The sequence below is a fragment of the Sycon ciliatum genome, chromosome 1 (genome assembly GCF_964019385.1).
Source record: "Sycon ciliatum chromosome 1, ocSycCili1.1, whole genome shotgun sequence".
Classification (NCBI taxonomy): Eukaryota; Metazoa; Porifera; class Calcarea; order Leucosolenida; family Sycettidae; genus Sycon; species Sycon ciliatum.
In genome coordinates, this window is record NC_088643.1 from 94,308,658 (window position 1) to 94,330,363 (window position 21,706).

General features: G+C 48.2%; 3 protein-coding genes across 3 annotated transcripts; all 3 read right to left on the bottom strand.

Moving 5' to 3' along the window:
• Window positions 1–108: 108 nt before the first annotated feature.
• On the bottom strand, window positions 109–8,643 carry LOC135806593 (serine-rich adhesin for platelets-like). Its single transcript, XM_065320795.1, has 5 exons — window positions 7,913–8,643; window positions 5,183–7,015; window positions 4,169–4,460; window positions 2,625–2,814; window positions 109–782 (listed from the first exon to the last, which is right to left on the bottom strand). Exons 1-5 carry the CDS (start codon window positions 8,300–8,302, stop codon window positions 446–448), a joined length of 3,042 nt encoding a protein of 1,013 aa, XP_065176867.1. The 5' UTR covers window positions 8,303–8,643; the 3' UTR covers window positions 109–445.
• On the bottom strand, window positions 867–2,129 carry LOC135806759 (collagen alpha-2(IV) chain-like). The gene has a single exon (XM_065320983.1). The coding sequence runs from the start codon at window positions 2,127–2,129 to the stop codon at window positions 867–869; it is 1,263 nt and encodes a 420-aa protein (XP_065177055.1).
• Window positions 8,644–13,606: 4,963 nt separating the features above from the next.
• On the bottom strand, window positions 13,607–20,842 carry LOC135806596 (uncharacterized). The gene is made up of 5 exons (XM_065320796.1): window positions 20,579–20,842; window positions 18,087–18,238; window positions 17,537–17,614; window positions 16,662–16,736; window positions 13,607–14,826 (listed from the first exon to the last, which is right to left on the bottom strand). Exons 1-5 carry the CDS (start codon window positions 20,593–20,595, stop codon window positions 14,468–14,470), a joined length of 681 nt encoding a protein of 226 aa, XP_065176868.1. The 5' UTR covers window positions 20,596–20,842; the 3' UTR covers window positions 13,607–14,467.
• Between the last annotated feature and the right edge of the window lie 864 nt (window positions 20,843–21,706).

Consider the following 21,706-nt stretch of genomic DNA (forward strand, 5'->3'; position numbering starts at 1 on the left):
TTGCAGCTTGCGTTCCTTGCCGACTGACCGACACTTAACGGCAGTAAGCACAATCTCCAACGTTTGGAGCTGTCACCTTCTTCTACAACTACCGCCGTAGTCGCAACATCTCAGTACAAACAAGATTCCAGTCTGAGAAATGCAAACCTTGACAATAGTATAATATTTTCAGAAATAGCTTAACACACCAGTACATGTATACTGTATAGTGACTATTAGTGAGTGTTGGCTGCTTGTTCATTGTTCAGCAGAATGTTACAACTGTGGTCCTGGATGATGCATGTACTGCTAGCAAAGTGACGACCTGCATTATCTGTTATCTACTGTTATGTACACGTACATGATTGTGCAGTGATTGTGCAATAAGTACATGCATGCAGGTGCATGGATGCGACGCTCCATATGTACGTACACATATATGGCAGGGCAGGCACAAGAGAGTGTGTTAGACCAGTGACTCCATACTACCGTTGTATCTGGTGTTAGCTAGGCTACCAGCATTGCCCGTACTCCGCTGATCAGCTGCAGTAGATGCAGCGAAAGCACCAGCACCAGCACCGCCACTGGCGTTGCTGCTGGTGATGCTACTACCAGTATGTCCGTGTTGCTCCACTTCCGGTGACGAGAATGAAAACATGGTCTGTGATCGTGACGGCGATGGTGATGCTGGAGCAGCAGCCGCAGCCTGAGCACATCGCAATGCCACTGTCTTGGCTAGGTTACGACGCTGCACGTCTGACTGGGATCTTGACACTTTGGGAGAATTCGGCGCTGACACACTCCTGCAGGGAAAACAATCATGACAAGTTGACAACAATACTGTCACCATGACAACAATACCGTTACCATGACAGCAACAGCATTACTCACGGAGCCTTGGGGACTCCTGGACGTTTTTCTGCTTTCCGGCTGAAAGGGAAACACATTGCTTCGTGATCCATTTCCGGACGAGTCCGTTTGGAGTTTGCCACTGCAACACAAAGTCTAGTGTAGATGCACACCACTTGTGCAGAAAGTGCTAGTCCTGGCATACCCTGTAGTCCTGGCATACCCTGTAGTCCTGGCATACCCTGTAGTCCTGGCATACCCTGTAATCCTGGCATACCCTGTAGTCCTGGCATACCCTGTAGTCCTGGCATACCCTGTAGTCCTAGCATACCCTGTAGTCCTGGCATACCCTGTAGTCCTGGCATACCCTGTAGTCCTGGCATACCCTGTAGTCCTGGCATACCCTGTAATCCTGGCATACCCTGTAGTCCTGGCATACCCTGTAGTCCTGGCATACCCTGTAGTCCTGGCATACCCTGTAGTCCTGGCATACCCTGTAGTCCTGGCATGCCCTGTAGTCCTGGCATGCCCTGTAGTCCTGGCATACCCTGTAGTCCTGGCATACCCTGTAGTCCTGGCATACCCTGTAATCCTGGCATACCCTGTAGTCCTGGCATACCCTGTAGTCCTGGCATACCCTGTAGTCCTGGCATACCCTGTAGTCCTGGCATACCCTGTAGTCCTGGCATACCCTGTAGTCCTGGCATACCCTGTAGTCCTGGCATACCCTGTAGTCCTGGCATACCCTGTAGTCCTGGCATACCCTGTAGTCCTGGCATGCCCTGTAGTCCTGGCATGCCCTGTAGTCCTGGCATACCCTGTAGTCCTGGCATACCCTGTAGTCCTGGCATACCCTGTAGTCCTGGCATACCCTGTAGTCCTGGCATACCCTGTAGTCCTGGCATGCCCTGTAGTCCTGGCATGCCCTGTAGTCCTGGCATGCCCTGTAGTCCTGGCATACCCTGTAGTCCTGGCATACCCTGTAGTCCTGGCATACCCTGTAGTCCTGGCATACCCTGTAATCCTGGCATACCCTGTAGTCCTGGCATACCCTGTAGTCCTGGCATACCCTGTAGTCCTGGCATACCCTGTAGTCCTGGCATACCCTGTAGTCCTGGCATACCCTGTAGTCCTGGCATACCCTGTAGTCCTGGCATACCCTGTAGTCCTGGCATACCCTGTAGTCCTGGCATACCCTGTAGTCCTGGCATACCCTGTAGTCCTGGCATACCCTGTAGTCCTGGCATACCCTGTAGTCCTGGCATACCCTGTAGTCCTGGCATACCCTGTAGTCCTGGCATACCCTGTAGTTTAGTTGTTGTCAGTTGTACACATCACGCCTTGTATTTAGTGAATGTGTAATTATGATGTAGCATGTACACTCCCCTCTCCTCTCACCCAAGCCATTCTGCATAAGCGGAGCTGTGGACGCAGCATACTGCTGCTACACTTCAACGCGGGAATGCGTATAATAATAATAATGTACACAATACCAGGTCAGGCCGAAATCATGAGTTCTATCCTGGTTATCCTGGTGCAACAGACTCATGCATGGCCTTAGTCCAACTCCTACAATTTTAAATGCAGGTGTGTTGGTTTTATATCGTGCTATGATGTCATGTGCTGCCTATATCATGCAGTGTGCTATGATGTCATGCACCATGATGTCATGTGCTGCTATCAATAAAGCCTATCATGCAGTGTGCTATGATTACATACACTCTAATGCCATACACTATGATGTCGTGCACTATGATCATGTATGATGTCATGTGCTAAGTTATGATGCAACTTACTCAGCTACTGGTCCGGGTGATGGTGGTAGAGATAGAGAATGTTTTCTGGCAAGATGAGATGCTGCATTGCTTGGTGTCATCCCAGCATACCCAACCTGTTGCTGCGCACTGACTGGAGCTGATGTTTGTCTCAATGGTGCTGCCAGCAGTGAATCAACTGATGCTTTTCGCATTGAAACATTGCTGTTACCTGCATGAAATCAGGACAAATGCACACACACACACACACACACACACACACACACACACACACACACACACACACACACACACACACATACACACACACACACACACACACACACACACACCAGTACCCGCCACCACATCAAGACATCACAGGGGTATCGGAACCGGTGCGGCAGGTGCGGCCAAAGACGCACCAATGATTTCATCTTGTGATTTTTGAAGCAATAAAATACAGGCTATTTGGGCCCTGTTAATTAGCCTGGCCATATAATACGATTACATCTGACATGCTTGCCTGCCTACTCGTGCGCACGCATGCATTCTTGCCGGAGATGTCTACCTGTGGCGACAATAATTTTTTCATGGACTGATCTTCTTTTTTAGTGTTTGCACACTCTTGGCTGCTGCTGTGGCACTTTTGTATTTTCGTGCTGCTGCGCTCTTTACGGTACGGCTGCACTAGCCGTATTAACTGTCACACCCAGATGCACACATTCAATCCCTGGCTATGCTTTGGAATTGTTTTCGTTGCCTATGTCCTCATCTCTCTTCGTTTTGTTTTCGCTGCCTGGGCTCTCATTTATCTTTGCGTTCTTGCTTGCTTGTATTGCTGAGGGAACATATGCTGGTTTGTATTCGTGGGTCCCCATGGTGCATGGGCCACGCGTACTCATCCGGCGGATATGTGTGAATAATAATAATAATAATTTGGGCCCAATTTCCCAAACATGTTCCCAAGGAGGACCCCCAGACCCTCCACCCATTCATGGCTGCACCAATGTCAAATACTAGGGGTGAAACGGTTACCCTTTAAGGTAACAAATGGGTATCTGGCTTAACGGGCGGGTTATCGGGTACCCTTTATCCGCCATACTATTTCCAAAAACGTTGCATTTGCTTGGGATCATAAGCGCAACATGTCTTTTACAGGTATTCTGATAGGAGAGAGATTTTCGGGCGACAATTTGCTACAGTAGCCTTCCAGATTTCACGCCAGGAGGATACGCGAAGTCATGCAAGTACACTACATCGCGACGAGCACAGTGTGCACAATCACCTGATCACTGCACTACATGCTAACAGTCAAAATTGTTGTAGCTTCAATGGATACCGTGATATGTAGCAGGATTGAACGAGGAAAGCACACACAAAACTGTGCACTGAACTGTACAACTGTACAAGCAAGCTTATAATACTGTACCCTACAATCCTACACGACTAGCGGGTACTTTTTTGCTAACGGATCAGCAGCTAAACAGACGGGTACCCGGGTTACCCGGATCACCCCTTTCACCCCTATCGAATACCTTCCGACACCCCTGCATCACAGTCAACACACTTTACCAGCTCCCTACCTGCAGCTGTCCTCGCCACTAGAGGCGACAGGTCCAGAGGTTGTACTCCAGGAGGTGACATTAGTCCTGTGTAGTCAGCGGAATGATGTCGAACATGCTGGTTACGCTGTACTGCCGAATGAGATGCCAGCATGGGTGAATGCTGTTGTTGCATACGATGGCTGTGATAGAACTGAGAGGAATCTTCCAGCACCGGGCTGGGCATGTTCATGCTCTCCAGGCCATGGTGGAATTGGTGACCTTGCGGCTGAAAGAATGGTGCAGGTGTTGATGTCGGTCGTTTGTGGAGGGGCTGCACACAGCAAGCGATCGTACACAAACACCGGCTACTGGTTAAACACATATCATGAGGGAACACTGTAATTGTGCATGCTTAGGATGATGTAAGCTTGCTAAAGAGAGTCCCTTTTTAGATTCATTTTCTCTAGTCTTTCTCTACATAACTAGTCACTGTACAATGTGCTGTATAGTGCACTTGGCATAGAGAATGTGTCCACTTTGTGAAACTGAATTATTGTTTGTATCCTATTTCACGGTCATTTTCATGCTGTCGTGTATTTTGAGAGGATGGCGTGGTGGAAATTCACCACTGCACTGAAGAGAATGTTTGCATGAGGCTGCATAATTGCATGGGACTGCATGCAGGGAGACTTTGTGCAGCGGAACTGCATGTCTGCATGGGGACTGTGTGTGTGTGTGTGGGAGGGGGGGGGGGAGTGTGCAGAGGAACAATGTGCAGAGGACTTTGTGCAGTGAAGCTGGGTGTCTGCATGGAGACTGGGTGTCTGCATGGGGAATGTGTGAGGGGGGGGGGGGGGGTGTGCAGAGGAACAGTGTACATGTACATGTACATGTACATGTACAGAGGAACAGTGTGCAGAGGACGTTGCCGGTGCAGTTGAGCTGGGTGTCTGCATGGGGACTGTGGATACAAGGATTGTGTTTCTCAACTACCAGTACAACTACCAGTACAACTACCAGTACAACTACCAGTACAATACTTAGGTGACTTACCTGTCCTCTATCAGTACCATGGCGTCCGGAAGATGATCGTACAATCACACTCTGCTTCTGCTGCTGCTGTGTGTGCGTTAGAGCCAATGATGGTGGCGACGTGATCTGATCATTTGCTTCGTCGTCATATTTGTTGAAGTTTGCACTGCTTCTTAGCGGTGTATAGAACGGATCTTCTTCCTGGGCATCTCTGATAGAGGGCATACTGTGTGACTGATGTTCCACGTTCATCATTAGACTATCACTCATTGATCTAGAGTGTAGTACTGCTTGATGTGCTACACCAGTGGTGTGAGCTGCACCAGTGATATGAGCTGCACCAGTGATATGAGCTGTGCCAGTGGTGTGAGCTGTGCCAGTGGTGTGAGCCATGCCAGTGATGTGAGCTGCACCAGTGATGTGAGCTGCACCAGTGGTGTGAGCTGTGCCAGTGGTGTGAGCCATGCCAGTGCCAACATCACCTACAGCGGAGCGTTCCGGAGTGAGCGTGATTTGTGGTGGTGGGTCTTGCACGAAATGCAGGACATCTGATGATGAGCTCGTCCGACGGTGTGAGCGTCGCACTCTGGGCAGTGTGCCACCGGATCCCGCAGTGAGGCAAGCCGCAGCAGCTTGCACTTGCCGTTGCTGGTCATGCTGCATAAGGGTGAAGTGAGATGCCTCGGAGTGCATGGCCTGCGTTGCTGGCGGTGGTCCTGCTGCTTTACCAGACACCAGCGATGATTGGCTGATGTTAGGCGGACTAACATACCCATTCGGTTCGGCTTGACTACCGGTGCAGGCATCAGTAGCAGTATGAGTCAGGGTGTGTGAGTGTTGCTGGGGAGTTGAGTGAAAGACTGAATTCCCTGCTCCGGGTGCTGGGACACGACTGGAGTTAGTTGTAACATTCGCTGTGACTCCAACGCTTGGTATCAATGATGGTGGGGGAATACCACGGTTAGTTTGATGTCCAGCCTCATTCGGGCTCTTTCTCGGTGAGCGTACCCGCCTTGCTATATGCGGGGAATTCTTAGCTATCAGAGTAATGCTGTCATGCCGGGAAGTGCTGGATTCTTTTCTCGACCTTGGCGGAGTTGATGGAACAGGTGGTTGAGCTGGGGCCTCAAATGAAGCGAGTATCGGCTGCGTTGCACTCTCCTTTCTCTCGGCTACTTTCTGTGCAGTGTTGACTATTGGTATGTTAGTTAGCTGCTTGGTGTCATTCTTGACTTGTTTATGCTCCACGGCAGCCTCTTGCCTGACACTACCCGTATCCTTGTTACCAGTTTCAGTGATGATCTGCTCTTCCCCCGTTGTAGCTTTGGCCTGTTGCACCACAGTCTTGGATAGGTGCGATGGGCCAGCATTACTATCCAAGTTGAGTTTTCTCCGCTGCAGTTTTGGCCTAGTTTGCTGGCCTGCTACTGATGATGAACCATTAACCGTGTCCGCAGTAGAAGCTGCTGCCTTCCTAGGTGTGGACTGCATTGGCGAGTCATCAAATACGGCTTCCCTGCTGCTTGCAGACTTGCGTCTGATGGTGCTCACACCGGGTGTGAGAAGCTGCTTTCTCAGGCTAGGAGGTGTGAGGGTAGCAGACTTGCGATGCTGCTGCCGTCCCATCAGACTCTGGGCACTAACGTTACCCACCATGCTGCCGTCCGGGAAGTCAAACAAACTCTCGGCGTCCGAATCGTCCGAACCCATCTCCGACAAGCTGCTCAAGCTAGTGCCGCTGCGGTATCGCAGCATTGTCTGTGCTTTCAGCGTCTCCATCTTCATCATATGTACCTCAGAGTAGAGATTGGTGAAGTCTTGTCGCAGTTGGTCATCCTCTTCTCGCATACGTTGCTACATGCACCACATGCACCACATGCAATCACATGCAATCACATAACAAACACCACATGCAATCACAAACACGCACACAGACACAAAGGCAAGCAGGATAAGGGTAGGACAACTGGTGAGGACTAGCCGTGCAGTATGACTGTGACACCCCAGAGTGAGGTCACTCATGGTGATAGGTAGGGAATTCATTGTGTGCGAGAGTGAGTTCATGCCAGCTGCTGAGGATGATGTTATGAATGTACTGTGAGAAAGGCGACATCTGTCGGCTGAACACACATACAAAGTAGTTATTTGCTACTTGAAAGTAGCAGCAGGGTTGTAGAGACTGGTTTAATAATGATACATGACTGTCCATGACTGTCCATGACTGTCCATGACTGTCCATGCAGACTGTCCATGCAGACTGTCCATGCAGACTGTCCATGCAGACTGTCCATGCAGACTGTCCATGACTGTCCATGCAGACTGTCCATGACAGTCCATGCAGACTGTCCATGCAGAATAATGAATACAACAGTGGATGTGATACAATGGGTAACCAATTCTCACACATGCCCAGAATTCCACATGGCTATAATTCCACATGGCCATAATTTTATTTTCTGGTCATACCTGTATGTTATCCCAATGACGGATTTGCGGCATGCTCTGTACTTATTTCTAGGTATTACCATGACTACTGCGTTAGGTATGACTGTGATTGTGAGGATCCTTGAAGGGCAAGATGGTGCTGGTCCTCCTGTCTGCCCACTGAGTTTCACATGGGCCGTGGAATGGGTGGTGTTACGTGAGGATGTTCTATAAAGTAATATGATGATTGTAGTCAACTGTGTTATGTGACGACGTGTTATGTGAGGGTGTCCTGGATGGTACAGCCGTACAATGTCATGTACTTACCATTTCGTCCCGCAGCCAGTCCAAGGCTTTGTCGATTGCTTGTTTTCGCTCTTTGTGTGGCATACCGCCATGACCCAGTTCTGGAGGTGGGTTACTGCCCTCTGGCTTCACCATCCATTGGTCAAGGTCTGACTTCCAATCCAAACCAAGCGCTGTTCCAACTGGTGTGACTAGACCCAGTTGCTGGTCATCATCCTCCGATAATGATCCGAAATTGTTTGAACTCGATGACCTCTTGATCTGCCGTGAACTCCAGTTGCTGGATTGTTCAAGAGGGCTGCGCTCGGGAGATTTCGTCTCCTTCGGACCGAAGCCGGTCGGAGATGATTGAGATTTCACCAGCGTCCGAGGGCGCTTTTTGATGGGAGAAAAGACGGGAGCTGTTAGCATGTTTGCGGCCTCAGCTCCGTCTTTAGCGCGCCTTCCACCGAGTTCTGCAAAGAAATCAATTCAACAGCTCCAACCAGACTCGGAGGAGGTGGGATCAACTGAGTTTTGCTTGCAGGGAGGGGGGACTTACACAGGCCCCGTCCTTCAAGCAACGCGTCGTGAAGTCAGTCCCAGGACAGGGCTACTGGTCGTTCAGACCGTCTCTCCTCATACCAACACGAAGCGCCGGGCTATCGTGCTGTACTTGTGCCCATTGAATATCCTTATAGAAGTATGCAGTCATCGACTACTCTAAATAATTTTCGAGAATGACACTCGGTTCCATAGTAATGATCAATCGATGCTACTGTCTTGCTATCTCATACTGTTATGTAGCTGGGAGGACTCGCTGCCTCATACCGTAAATATACCTGTCAATATACTATAATTCCTATCATCATGGTGGTGGCAGTTACATCGACTTATGTACCTCTTCGCCATCTAGTACATGCCCACTGCAAATGGCTCTGAGTCTGAGCTCGCGCGTTATCGGGTGGTGCGTGGTCCCTGATACGTAGAATATTGGGCCTTTGGGGATGGCCCAAAAATGAATGCGGCGCACATGCCAGATGACAGTTGACATACTACTGAGGTTTGCCTGCAGCTCTGAGTTTCTGTCAAGTGCGGATTCCGCTGCGTATCATCCCAAGATCGGCGTCAGCCTCAGAGCGATTTGCTCATGCCATGGTACCGAGTTGCAGATCCAGACCAGAGTTCAATGACTAGATCCCGAATGGAAGACTGTCCAACACGCAGATCATACAATCATGTAACTAGAATGAAGTCTGTGCTGGTACATGTATGCTGTGTGGAGTCAAGGACGGTTCTATCACCCGGTCACCATGACGTCTAGACGTCCGTAGATCTACGATAGGTAGATCTACTGACAGTCTTGTTCCTTGTTTGGTTGAATAACAATCATGTTGATTGGCTGCCACTGTGCCACTGACTGTGCGTCCTCCGCCTTGTAACATGCTGTCAACCAATCAACATGTAGATCTACCTAGCGTGATTTAGCGAGTTGCTGTGACCTTGGTGACCTGCTGTGGTAATGATTATGTTGCCTCTCAGCCAGAATCAGACTGAGATGAAGAAGATGAGATGAAGATGAAGATGAAGAAGCGTCGTTGCAATGCTGGTAATGTAGTTGACAGGGCAACGACTAAACTACAAAGACTTTTTTTAAAGTAATTAGTTACTGTGAGTGTCGTTAGCTGCATGCTAAAATATGCATGCTATGAATTGATGTGCCTTGCTTGCCGGGTCGTGCACTTGGACATGGTGCACGTTGACACGGGCTTGACCTGTGACGATGGGGCCAGCTCGGATGCCATAGGCCAGTGGCAGTGGTATCTTCACGGCGTCAGGTTTTTGGAAGCATTGCTGTTGTCCAAAAACACAAGCTTTATACTGTGCTGCTTGATCATGCGAACTAGAACAATTCATGACGTGACTACCAAATTACCAATACCATGTGACATCAGTCTTGTTGGCATTAGATCATATGCATGGTAGTGCAAACATCATGAACATGATAGTGTTGCACATTCCAATGGCCTGGAGTACACACAATCACTCCCCTTTGGTATTGACATGTACAGGATACACACAGGATACACACAGGGAGCAGCACTGCTCTACCGTTTGCAAAGCATGTCATGTGCTAGTAACCAGTTACCTGGTGACAAAGAGGCAAGAAGACGTCATGTTCAAGATGTCCTCATGTCGTGTTCAGTCCTAGGCCCCTGGGCCCTGGCCCTGGGCATAGGCAATGTATATACAGTACACGCATCGGGCTCCCTCCCTCCCCCCCCCCCCCCCCCCACACACACACCATGCACACACCATGCACACACACACACACACACACACACACACACACACACACACACACACACACACACACACACACACACACACACACACACACTACTACTACTACTATAGCATGACTGCCCATTGGGCAATGTCACCCCCGGAGGGGGCCAGAGTTTGGAGTGCACCGTCATTGGCAGGACTTCTGGTGCCTCGTCAAATCTTGCTGTCGTCGGAAACGTTTCGGGCAATGCATGCAGATCAGCGGCAGTGATTCCCTATCGGCTGCAGCAAGACGTTTTCCACGGTTGCAGTTATGGCGGTTAAAACCAGCCCGGGACTTGAAGCAGCGATTGCAGCGTTGACAATGCTGGAAGCAGCAACTAGCGAGAGACGCCGTCAATGCCGTATCTGCATGTTCAGGGAGTGCAGGCTGGCAGCGATGAACTGCAAGCCCACCCTTACTACGGAACCATCGGCAGCAACTGACGCACTGTGCTGAACCACGCTGTTGGTGGACGGGAAGTTGGCGCTCAGCCAAACACACACACACACACACACACACACACACACACACACACCATGTACCATGTATACGCCCGTCGCAAGAGAAGCACGCAAATCTGCAAATGCACTGGATGTGCACCCACAGATTTTCTCTTTATAGCAACACACACACACACACACACACACACACACACACACACACACACACACACACACACGAGCACACGCACCACACACCACACACACACACACACACACACACACACACACACACACACACACACACACACACACACACACACATGTACGAGGGAACAGGTGACCTTTCCTTCACGTTCTCCGCAGGCAACCATCAAACATGGTGGAAGACAACAACAATGCATTAATAATCGAAAATGGAAACATCGGGAATCTCGACATTAGGAAGGAAAACTACAAGACTGTCAAGAGCGCCAGTAGATGATGAAAGGAGGGCACAAGCAAGCTTCTTCGATGGGACATTATCACAGTGCACAGCAGTAACAGCACTCGTGGATCTACTCGATGGAGAAGCTTCTCTACATATATGTACATGTAGATCTACATATCCCAAGAAGGCTTGGTTTAGATCAGGGTCAGGTCAAAGGTCAAGGGTTCATATAGCCTAATGTGCCATATAGACATAGTGATCCCAGATAGCACTTTTGGGATTGCCGAGCTCGGGAGCTACGTGCAGGTCGTGGGTTCGAGTCTCGTCGGCGACACGCAAGGTCTGGTTTCATAGTACCAGTTCCTCTGTGTTTGGTGTGCATTAGGAAATAAGACAGCGCCAGAAGATGATGAAAGGACGGCAAGCTTCTTCGATCGACGGGAGGGACTTCACAGCAATCATGGGAGAAAGAAGCGTCTAGAAGTAGGATAGGAACACGCATGCACATACCGTACTATGGAAAAAAGAAAGAAAAGAAGAAGGTGACAATCGACAATTCAGATCAAGGAGCCGTTCCCTCACGTTTCATGATCCAGACGATCGACTAACACGAAATCCACGTTGAAACCTGACTGCGAACACACCAAACAGGGAGGAACTGGTACGGACGTCGTCGTCGTCGTCGTGGTTCAGTGTTGTTTCAAATCTTTATTGTTGTTGGTGTTGGCGTTGGTGTTGTTGTTGGTGTTGTTGTTGTTGTTGTTGCTGCTGTTGCTGTTGCTGTCGCTGTCGTCGTCGTCGTCGTCGTCGTTGTCGTTGTCGTTGTTGTTCAGTGGTGGTGGTGCTGCTGCTGTCTTTTAGTCTACTGTCTTCATTTCGCAGAGACTGAGCACAATCCCATGCACAAGCACACACCATGTACCATGTATACGCCTGTCGCAAGAGAAGCACGCAAATCTACGAATGCACTGGATGTGCACCCACAGATTTTCTCTTTATAGCAACGATAGCGGATCTGATTCTGATTGAAACAGATCAAGACAAGCGCCAGATAACTGTCTAATCAACACAACTGGCGATGTGAATCGACCCCCCAATGCACACCTGGTCTACACCACACGGAGTACATCGGAATAGGACGGCCAAGACAGTTACCTATGCACACCCTACACTTGCTGGGGTAACCAGTATAGACAGCACGCTGCTTTGATAAAAGCAGACACTAGATGCACTGGTACCTTGAAGTGAAATTGGAGTTATTTTACCAACCAGCCTCGGCAACTGGGTACTGGGAACCCAGGGCCAACAGAAGTACCAACAACCTCAGCCATGAAAGCTTTAAAGGGGAAGTGCATCGATTTTTCGACTAGGGTCCAGAAGAAAGACAATTCAATTAATTTTTGATATCGGTTCGAATGGCATATCTCTCGCTTCCATACGATATTAAAGCCAAACTTGCCAAATCGCCAATTGTATACTCACGTTGCCATAGCGACCAGCGCAGTGATGACGTACGAAAGGCTTAGCTCCACCACAGAGTTGGTCGATTACTGCAGAAATTGGTCATTTTCAATTGTCTTATTCATTGTATTCACGATGTGAAAGAAGCGCTGTGTTCAATGCTGTTAGTGCCATGAACTGTTTATCGGCCTTCTCCTACATTTGCCTAGGCTGACTGTGCCTGGGAAATGGTCCCTCTCGGAGAAGATGCTTGGTATTCGCCATCTCTCCTGAGACATTTTCAGCAAACTTTCAAACCTACGACATTATTTCATTCATCAATCTCCACCACCCGTCGTCTCACCTTGCTTCAGAAGATGGTACGAGTGATAGGAGAGTCGCCAGGAAGCATCACATCCATCTTCAGGAAGTGGAAAGAGCAAACGGCATGGTCCTTGGTTGGGGGAAATGCTGAACGTCTGATTTGTCCCAACCAAGATTTCAGCATTTTGTTCGTCACTATTTTCGCTTGTCTGCTGATGTTTTCGCACTCCAGCTTTCTCCTGTCGGTGTCACGTCCCAGTACACAACCGAGAGGACTACTAATAAACAGTTCACTACACTAACAGCATTGAACACAGCGCTTCTTTCACTTCGTGAACACAATAAACCAATTGAAAATGACCAATTTCTGCAGTGATCGACCATCTCTGTGGTGGAGCTAAGCCTTTCGTACGTCATCACTGCGCTGGTCGCTATGGCAACGTGAGTATACAATTGGCGATTTGGCAAGTTTGGCGTATCGTATGGAAGCGAGAGATATGCCATTCGAACCGATATCAAATTGTCTTTCTTCTGGACCCTACTCGAAAAATCGATGCACTTCCCCTTTAATTATAGTAACGACACACTGGATTGTGGAGCCGAAATTAGTCCAACTTCCAAAATGCTTTGGGAAGAGGGTAGCCTTCCGGCAGGTTGGACAAGCACACACACACACACACACACGGGCGCATGCGCTCACACCCACACGCATGCGCGCACACACACACACACACATACGCACACACGGACACATAATACATGCGTTCATACACTGTACATGTACTAAATTTCAAAGTACACAACTGCCACAGACCAATGATTATTGACATTGTGTAGAAACATGGCAGCAACATGGAACTTGAAATCTGCTACTTGAAGTACATGTTACTAATATCACTAAATGATTTTCATACCGATTTTAGCTTGACTGAATTACAGGTACATGATAACACGTTGTGTTTGACTGCTATGGTCACGCAATGCCGTGTGAGCGTGGCAAGTTCAAGAACTGACAATGGATACACAGGGAATATGATAGACATCTGACCCTGCTGTGTAAAATCAAATCTCTCTCCCTCTCTCTCTCTCTCTCTCTCTCTCTCTCTCTCTCTCTCTCTCTCTCTCTCTCTCTCTCTCTCTCTCTCTCTCTCTCTCTCTCTCTCTCTCTCTCTCTCTTTCTCTCTCTCTCTCTGCTCAAGGATAAAATATGGCAGCAGTATAAATCTGTGCGTACACCGAGTCAGTGTACAGATCAATCCATAGGGAAGTACTCATGAAACATTGCATCTGATTTTTTACCAAAACTTAAATCAAGACACTAATAGTGTGTTGTCACATTTGCTGTGGCTCAAATAAAGCATCGCACGTGGTGTCAAGCCAACATCAAGTGTAAGGACAGTGAACATCAGCGTTCACTACTCTTCCACTGACAGGTGGTGAATTCCTCGTGCATAGGAATCGATACCATGAAGACCACATAACTTGAAACTATCATAAAATATCAATGAGCATATCCACTGTCAGACGAGTAGAAATTTGCAAGACTGTAAACATGATTCAACAAGGATGTGTGGAATACAGAACATGGAGGATATGAACGAAAACTATCAGCGCGCCTACTGAAGTAGTTGCTAGGACTTGAGTTGAGTTCTTCGCACTTGATCGCGATAGACAATGTCCACTGAATCGGGCGGGTCAGCTGTATCTGCAATGGGTATGCAAGATGTAACGGGTGCCTCTGCCACTACTGCGGCTACGCGGGTCTGTACATGTGCTCCAGCAAGATTGTCTGCTACTGCATAGCTTAGAGAGGCAGGTGCGCTAGGCTCAACGGGCTGCGAAGTGTGCGGCGTTGTGATATTTGGTGACGTGGGGCTGAGGGCAATAACGGGCCTGCTGGCATGGTGTTCACTGTTCAGCTGTGGCTCAGGCAGAGTGATGGATTCAGCACAGGCATCAATACTACATACTCCACGGGTGGTATTTGTACCTGAGGAAATGAAAGAGAGAAACACAGCATCTGGGTTCACCTCGAGAGTTTGAGATGGGGAGAGAGCCAGACAAGAAGAGGGTGGCGGGACCATTCCGCACAAGACAGAGTTCACTACAAACGAATTGTGCGCTTCGACCAACCGTTATCTTCTTCAGACAGAATGGCACAGTGTAGACGTATGGTACTGTCACAGTACCAGCAATACAGTACCAGCAAATTCAGCAATACAGTACCAGCAATACAGTACCAGCAATACAGTACCAGCAATACAGTACCAGCAATACAGTACCAGCAATACAGTACCAGCAATACAGTACCAGCAATATAGTACCAGCAATACAGTACCAGCAATATAGTACCAGCAATATTTATATTATTATTCACACATATCCGCCGGATGAGTACGCGTGGCCCATGCACCATGGGGACCCACGAATACAAACCAGCATATGTTCCCTCAGCAATACAAGCAAGCAAGCACGCAAAGATAAATGAGAGCCCAGGCAGCGAAAACAAAACGAAGAGAGATGAGGACATAGGCAACGAAAACAATTCCAAAGCATAGCCAGGGATTGAATGTGTGCATCTGGGTACGACAGTTGACACGGCTAGTGCAGCCGTACAGAGCGCAGCAGCATGAAAATACAAAAGTGCCACAGCAGCAGCAGCCAAGAGTGTGCAAACACTAAAAAAGAAGTAAAGTCCATGAAAAAATTATTGTCGCCACAGGTAGACATCTCCGGCAAGAATGCATGCGTGCGCACAAGTAGGCAGGCAAGCATGTCAGATGTAATCGTATTATTATGGCCAGGCTAATTAACAGTGCCATTTCGCAATGAATTCCATCGGCATTTATCATGCGCCACCTTCCGAAGCTGGGCTAGGCCAGGTCGCGACAGAAGCACAAGCCCCAGCTTCTCCCGACAATCCAGTGAGAGAGTGGTTAGCAGTGTTGTTCTTGGTCTGCCTATCCTACCCCGCAAGGCACCAGAAGCAGCAAAATCGAGAGCGACCTGTGGCGGTGCCCCTGATGGCATCCGGAGCACATGCCCCAGGAAGCTCCATCGCCTCGCCGCGATCTCCTTGGAGATGGGTTGGGTGCGACAGCGGTTGTAGAGTTCCGTGTTTTTGATTATATTTGGATACTTTATACCAGCAATACAGTACCAGCAATACAGGATCAGCAATACAGGATCAGCAATACAGTACCAGCAATACAGGATCAGCCTGCCATAGAAACACAAAACACCGACCTACTGCCACCAATTTGCAATAGTTTTGCACAAGTTTTGTTTAGTCAAGAATGATTGAGTATCTACATGTGTGTATAGTAGGGAGGTTTAGTCCCACGTAACGGATACGGGAACGTGGGTGATACACGTAAAGTTCATGCAATGGACCCACGTTCACAATGTTGTGTTTAGTCACACGGAACAAACAAAAGCATGAAGCGAAAGGCCCAAACTTGGTCAAAGACGAAGCTTCGAAGCTCATCGAATATTTTGATTTCGTGCTTTGGAAACTTCTTCAGCTGAGCACCCTCACAGCTTGCACAATGCGCTCCATTCTGATTTTCACCCACGTTCTGGTGGAACGTGGGTGAGCCTCCATACACGGTATGTCGTGAATCAGAAAACGTCTGTACGTGGGTCACTGAGTATCACGTGGTACACACACGTAAAGTACACGTTGATTACGTGGGACTAAACCTCCCTAGTGACTGCTGTCTACTCCCCTCTACCCCTCCCCATCCCCATCCCCATCCCCATCCCGACTTTCTCTCTCTGTTTCACTGTGTACTCACTACTCACTCTCTGTGTATGTTCTCTCACCTGGTAATGTGTTTGTGACTTGTGGCGACTTCAAGACTTCATGGACTGCACTCTCCAGGAGTGTGTCACTGGCAGCTGCAAACACCAGGAACGAGGAGATAAAGCACGGCACAATACTAGTAAACCAGGGGGTCAGTATACCTTGATTGCCACTTCTCTCCTCCTCAAGCATACCTCAGCTGTAGCATTACCTGTATACCTGCGCGCAGGCTGTCCCCGGGGAAAATTGCGATTCCGCGCCCGCGTTTTTTTCCGCGTTTTTTGCGATTTTTTAAAAGACCGCGTTTTCCGCGATTTTTGAACTTTTTTGTTGCACTACACGTACACACAGTGCACTGTTCGGTCAGCAACGTCTCATCGTGGCGGCTTTTTACTCAAAATATGACGAGTGCTTACACCAGAGACTTGTAACTGATTGATTTCACTACATACTCACTGAAAATTGCCGCGCATCAATATTATTCACCGCATATTTACCGCACATTTACCGCAAATTCACCGCAAATTATGCCATATTATGCCGCGTTTCCCCCCCCCCCCCGCGTTTTTTGCGATTTTTTCCGCAATTTTCCCCGGGGACAGCGCGCAGGTCAGGCAGGCATGCGGCAAAATGCCACTCAGTACCGCACACGGACTGCTTTTCGAAACAGAGCTTTTATCACAAACAATCATCATCAGTATCAACACACCACCAGTGATCATGTGACTATTGTATCAGCATTGGCACTGTACTCGTACTGTAATAACAGCATTGCAGCACTGTACTGTAATATCAGCATTGGCACTGTACTATAGTAACAGCATCGGCACTGTACTGTAATAACAGCATTGGCACTCAACAAGACCGGGAAATGGTACCAGTATCCAGTACTTACAGGTATCCTGCCCGACTAGACACACTACAGCGGTTCCATGGAACTCAAAACTCGTTGCTGATGGTCTAACTTCTTCACCTGAAAAACATTGTCACGCATAGCATATGCCGATAAGCAGAAGTGAGAAGGAAGTAGCATGATGTATTCGTATAACCTACAGTCTGCCAGTGACAGTAGAAATAGTATTCTAACTAGTGTATACACAGACCTAGCGTAGCCGATCAGTTGGCACGCTCCTGGCCATAGGTCCTGATAACAAACAAGGAATTACGAAAACACGAGGGAATGTGCACGCTATAGATGGGTGAACACTTGCTCCCTTATTGGAACATACTCATCCGAACCCATGGATATGGCCCGGTCTGTGCCCCCAGGGATGGTGCTCAGCAAGTGTTAGTTGCCAACGCACTGCAATGCTACATACAACGACGGCAAGCTGTTGCAAGGTCCCAGTGCACTCACAGCTGCACTCAGAACCGATTCTCTATTACATCGGCCAGTGACTGTGCGGTGGAAAAAGCAATGCCATGGCGACTTTTAAACAACTAACCAATGCTGCTGGTAACCGATTCTTGTCTCACTTGATGATGCAATGATGGCCTTGGACCTTGTCCAGAGTTTGCTGCACCAGTCGACACTTCATGGTTAGTTCCAAGAAACAAAGCACCAACTTTTGCTTGAGGACCTATAGTGAAGTGCATTCTGCATAATAGCAACAACAAATGGAAATATAAGTAGAGAGCTACCAAGGAGAAGTACATATATATGCACTGCACACTGTGGACATGGCCCGGAAAACGTGACACGTGACAGGCCATCATTTACATGGATATGGACCATACGCAATCACCCTCTGTACACCTCGTCTAGACATGGGAATGGCATGTGGCACTAAGCTGAGGCCTAGTTTCCACGAGAAACATATACCCAAGCTTGTAGCTCATCTTCCCCTCTTTGGTCTCTCCTTAACCTAGAACCTCCTGGGTTGGAAGGTGCTGGTTAGCGCTTTGGAGATGTGTTGCAGCTAGGTGTCAGGTCGTCGAATGTCGTATCCATGTTTCCCTTTCCAAGCTAGTAGGTTTGGAATTTCAATTGTGTTCATTATGTACAACAAGGTGCTCCAAGCTAAATCGTGTGGATTCTGACAAAATCTCATACACAGGGGTGCTGTGTTGCAGTGAGCAAAAGCCAATAAGCATTGCTTACTGCTCCCTAAAACACAGCGTATTGAGAAGGGAACAGGGCTTTCTTGAAGATTTGCAGTGGACCCCTTTGAAGTCGATCGACTTCTCGTGTGCTCTGCCTGGGGGATTGCACACTCGCAATGCCGAAGCCCACTTAGGGGCGCTGGCGCTCTAAACGCTATCTTCAGCACACTAATATCTACACGATACCATCAGGATCGGTTCGCACATCTGAACTTTTGCATCACTCTGGATTTCACTGACAGTGCTGTCATATTGTCCAGCTCATCAGACACTGTCAGAATAACCGATTCAAAACCGATTCAAAAGGCACTGATCTAACTTCTGAAGAGGAGATGATGGCCACCTCCAGTCAATTTGTTCAGAAACCCCTAACGTGTGTTGCGGTAAGAGAATTTATACGTGACGAACATAATACACACGCATGCACGCCAACCTTGCCACATGGGGAGGGGAGACGGGCGGGGGGAGGGGGGGCATTTTTATTGGGTGTCTGGATAAACTTCTCGTGTACTCTGTAGCGCAGTCGTGAGTCAGTCAACTGAGAATTCAAGTCGCCAGGAAAAGCGCAAGCTTCCACGCAGGGAGCGACACACAATTCCCCAAGTATCGCCAAAGTCGCACCAACCTCTTCTTCACACTGTCTGGATAAAGGTGTCTGATTTGAAGGTAAGACTTATTTGCCAGCACAGCACTGGTTGAGCACTAGCTCCATACGCCACATTGCACATTATGTCATTATACAGTCTGTTATACTATGGCTTTGCTATAGGTCAGACATACAGGACTGCGGAGTGTTGTAGAACCTGAAGGCGCTGTCTGGAGGGGGGGGGGGGGGGGGACTCTAGTCATTTGACCTTGGCCCTGGGATAATGAAGTTCGCCGAAAACAGTGACTGCTCTTACAACACTGCTAGCAGCTGATGTCCACTGCAGGTGTCATTGCCACTTGGGTAGGTCGACTGCCAAGGCATACAAACTATTTCGGCAGATGCACCCTACTCCAGTTCTCCCCTTAAAATAATTAATTGACAAGAAATTCCACGAGCAGCATCCACGCTCCACGGTACGGGACGGAACAACGTTACGTGTGTAAAACTCATTCTTTCCGCTGTTTTAAAAGATCGTCCTACGCGCAGTGATTACCAAAAGCTCAGTTAGGATTTGGCCGGGAGAGAAAGAGGGACCTATCGCTAGGCCTCCGCGGAATATGCTCGTATTTTTACCGATAATTCCTTTGAGCATTGCTCAAAATTACGTCCGATAATTCCCGTAATTCCACCAATAATTCTCACAATAATGCTTTTTTTCTTCCCTTTTTTGCAGATACCGTATCGCTTACGGGTTTTTTTGCCACTTGTACGGGCAAAAAAATCACGGTTCGCGTGAAACTCGGCTGGAAGCTTTTTTTTCTTTCTCTTTTGAAATACCGGGCGATCAACTCATTCAGGATCACAAGCTTTTTGGTACAAATCAGGGTGTTACAATGGAAAAAAATTGAAAAAAGGGGGGCATTGCTCAAATTTTACCGATTATTCCCCAAAAATTGCCAATAATTCCCGTTTTAAAAATCACACCGATAATTCCCGAAATTATGCCGGCATATTCCGCGGAGGCCTACCTATCGCGGCCATATCGCTAATTGCCCGGATTCATGTCCCTACACTAGGCTACAGACAGTACCCGGCCTCTGCCCCAACTTCACCCATTACCATGATTACGCATTCATATTTTCATTCACTACACGCTACCCTAGCACTTAGCAGCGCCAAAAACCGTGATATCATCATCAGGGGTACAGCAAGAATCGAACTCATGCTTGGCACATCATCGCTAACCTTGTCGAGTCGGCCATGCAATCCCCGCCACCAGTAGATCTACTATTTTCCAGCGAAGTCTTCGTTCACTACCGTTGAAATGGGCATCGAAGCCTCAATCAACCTGGTCTTCCAAGCTTAGTGATTCGAAATAATTTCGGTTGTGAACTGGATTCCGTCTTTGCAAAGAATCTAGGCTCCTGCCACCCCATGTCCACGCGTGCACGTCCACGGGCCAGCAGCAGTTTGAAGCTGCACTGGACAGTGGACACATGCGACACTCGACATAATATTAATAACAGCCTGACAGTGACACCGCTCTCTGCTGCCTCATGCTCAGTCTTGTCATGTGTAGCAGTGGTACAATCATTAATTATGACGGCTCATATCATGGTTGTGAGTACTCGAGTGCAGTGGTACAGTCCGTATCGCCTATAGGGTTGGCGGCTATAGTAATATACCGGATATAGTGATCAATTTCTCAAATTCATTTTCATTTGCCATAACTAAGTATACACAGTTATCGCGTATAGTAATAATCGTCTATAGTAATATATCGCCTATAGTGATCAAATTCATATTTCAAAAAACGTTTATTACACTATTTTTGCATCGGTTATAGTGATTGATGTAAAATCAAGCGATGTCAGAGGAGAACAGAGTGTTACTTCTTCGTGAAGAACTTGTCCAGTGAGTGTTGTTTGGTGAGTTTTGCTTATACAAGTTGCCAAAATATGCCTCCATCATGAGGAAATCCTGATTTTGTGTGTCAGGAGCTACAGCCAGCTACATGACATTGTACATGTATGTAGTGCGTATGTGCACGGCGCGCTGAGTCGTTTGACACCCCACTCGCATACATTGCATGCAGTATCGGTCATAGTAATATATCGCTTATAGTGATAAAATGCTCAAAATCAAACACCAACGCTATAGGCGATACTGACTGTACATAACGTCGTTTCGAAAGTGCTTATCGATGCGAGCCTGATTTCGGCAGCTTCTTTTTTTTTTTGCAGTACATGCAGCGCAGTGGTCCATGTAGATCTACCAGTCCATGCACGCGTCATGTAACTGCAAGTGTCTGTAGTAACTGTTGCGTATAGCCTTTGTCACAATTATGTGTTGACATGACTTTGATTGTAGATC

Excerpts from the sequence above, each read along its gene's own strand:
- LOC135806759 (XM_065320983.1), bottom strand. The coding sequence starts at position 2,129 with ATGCCAGGACTACAGGGTATGCCAGGACTACAGGGTATGCCAGGACTA.
- LOC135806593 (XM_065320795.1), bottom strand. The coding sequence starts at position 8,302 with ATGCTAACAGCTCCCGTCTTTTCTCCCATCAAAAAGCGCCCTCGGACG. Across the intron at positions 7,016-7,912 it reads ACTGGCTGCGGGACGAAATG|CAACGTATGCGAGAAGAGGA; the intron begins GTAAGTACATGA and ends TGGTGCATGTAG. Across the intron at positions 783-2,624 it reads TCACCCGGACCAGTAGCTGA|GAGTGTGTCAGCGCCGAATT; the intron begins GTAAGTTGCATC and ends TTTTCCCTGCAG.
- LOC135806596 (XM_065320796.1), bottom strand. Across the intron at positions 16,737-17,536 it reads TCTAGTCGGGCAGGATACCT|CTGCCAGTGACACACTCCTG; the intron begins GTAAGTACTGGA and ends TGGTGTTTGCAG. Across the intron at positions 14,827-16,661 it reads AGTCACAAACACATTACCAG|GTACAAATACCACCCGTGGA; the intron begins GTGAGAGAACAT and ends TCATTTCCTCAG.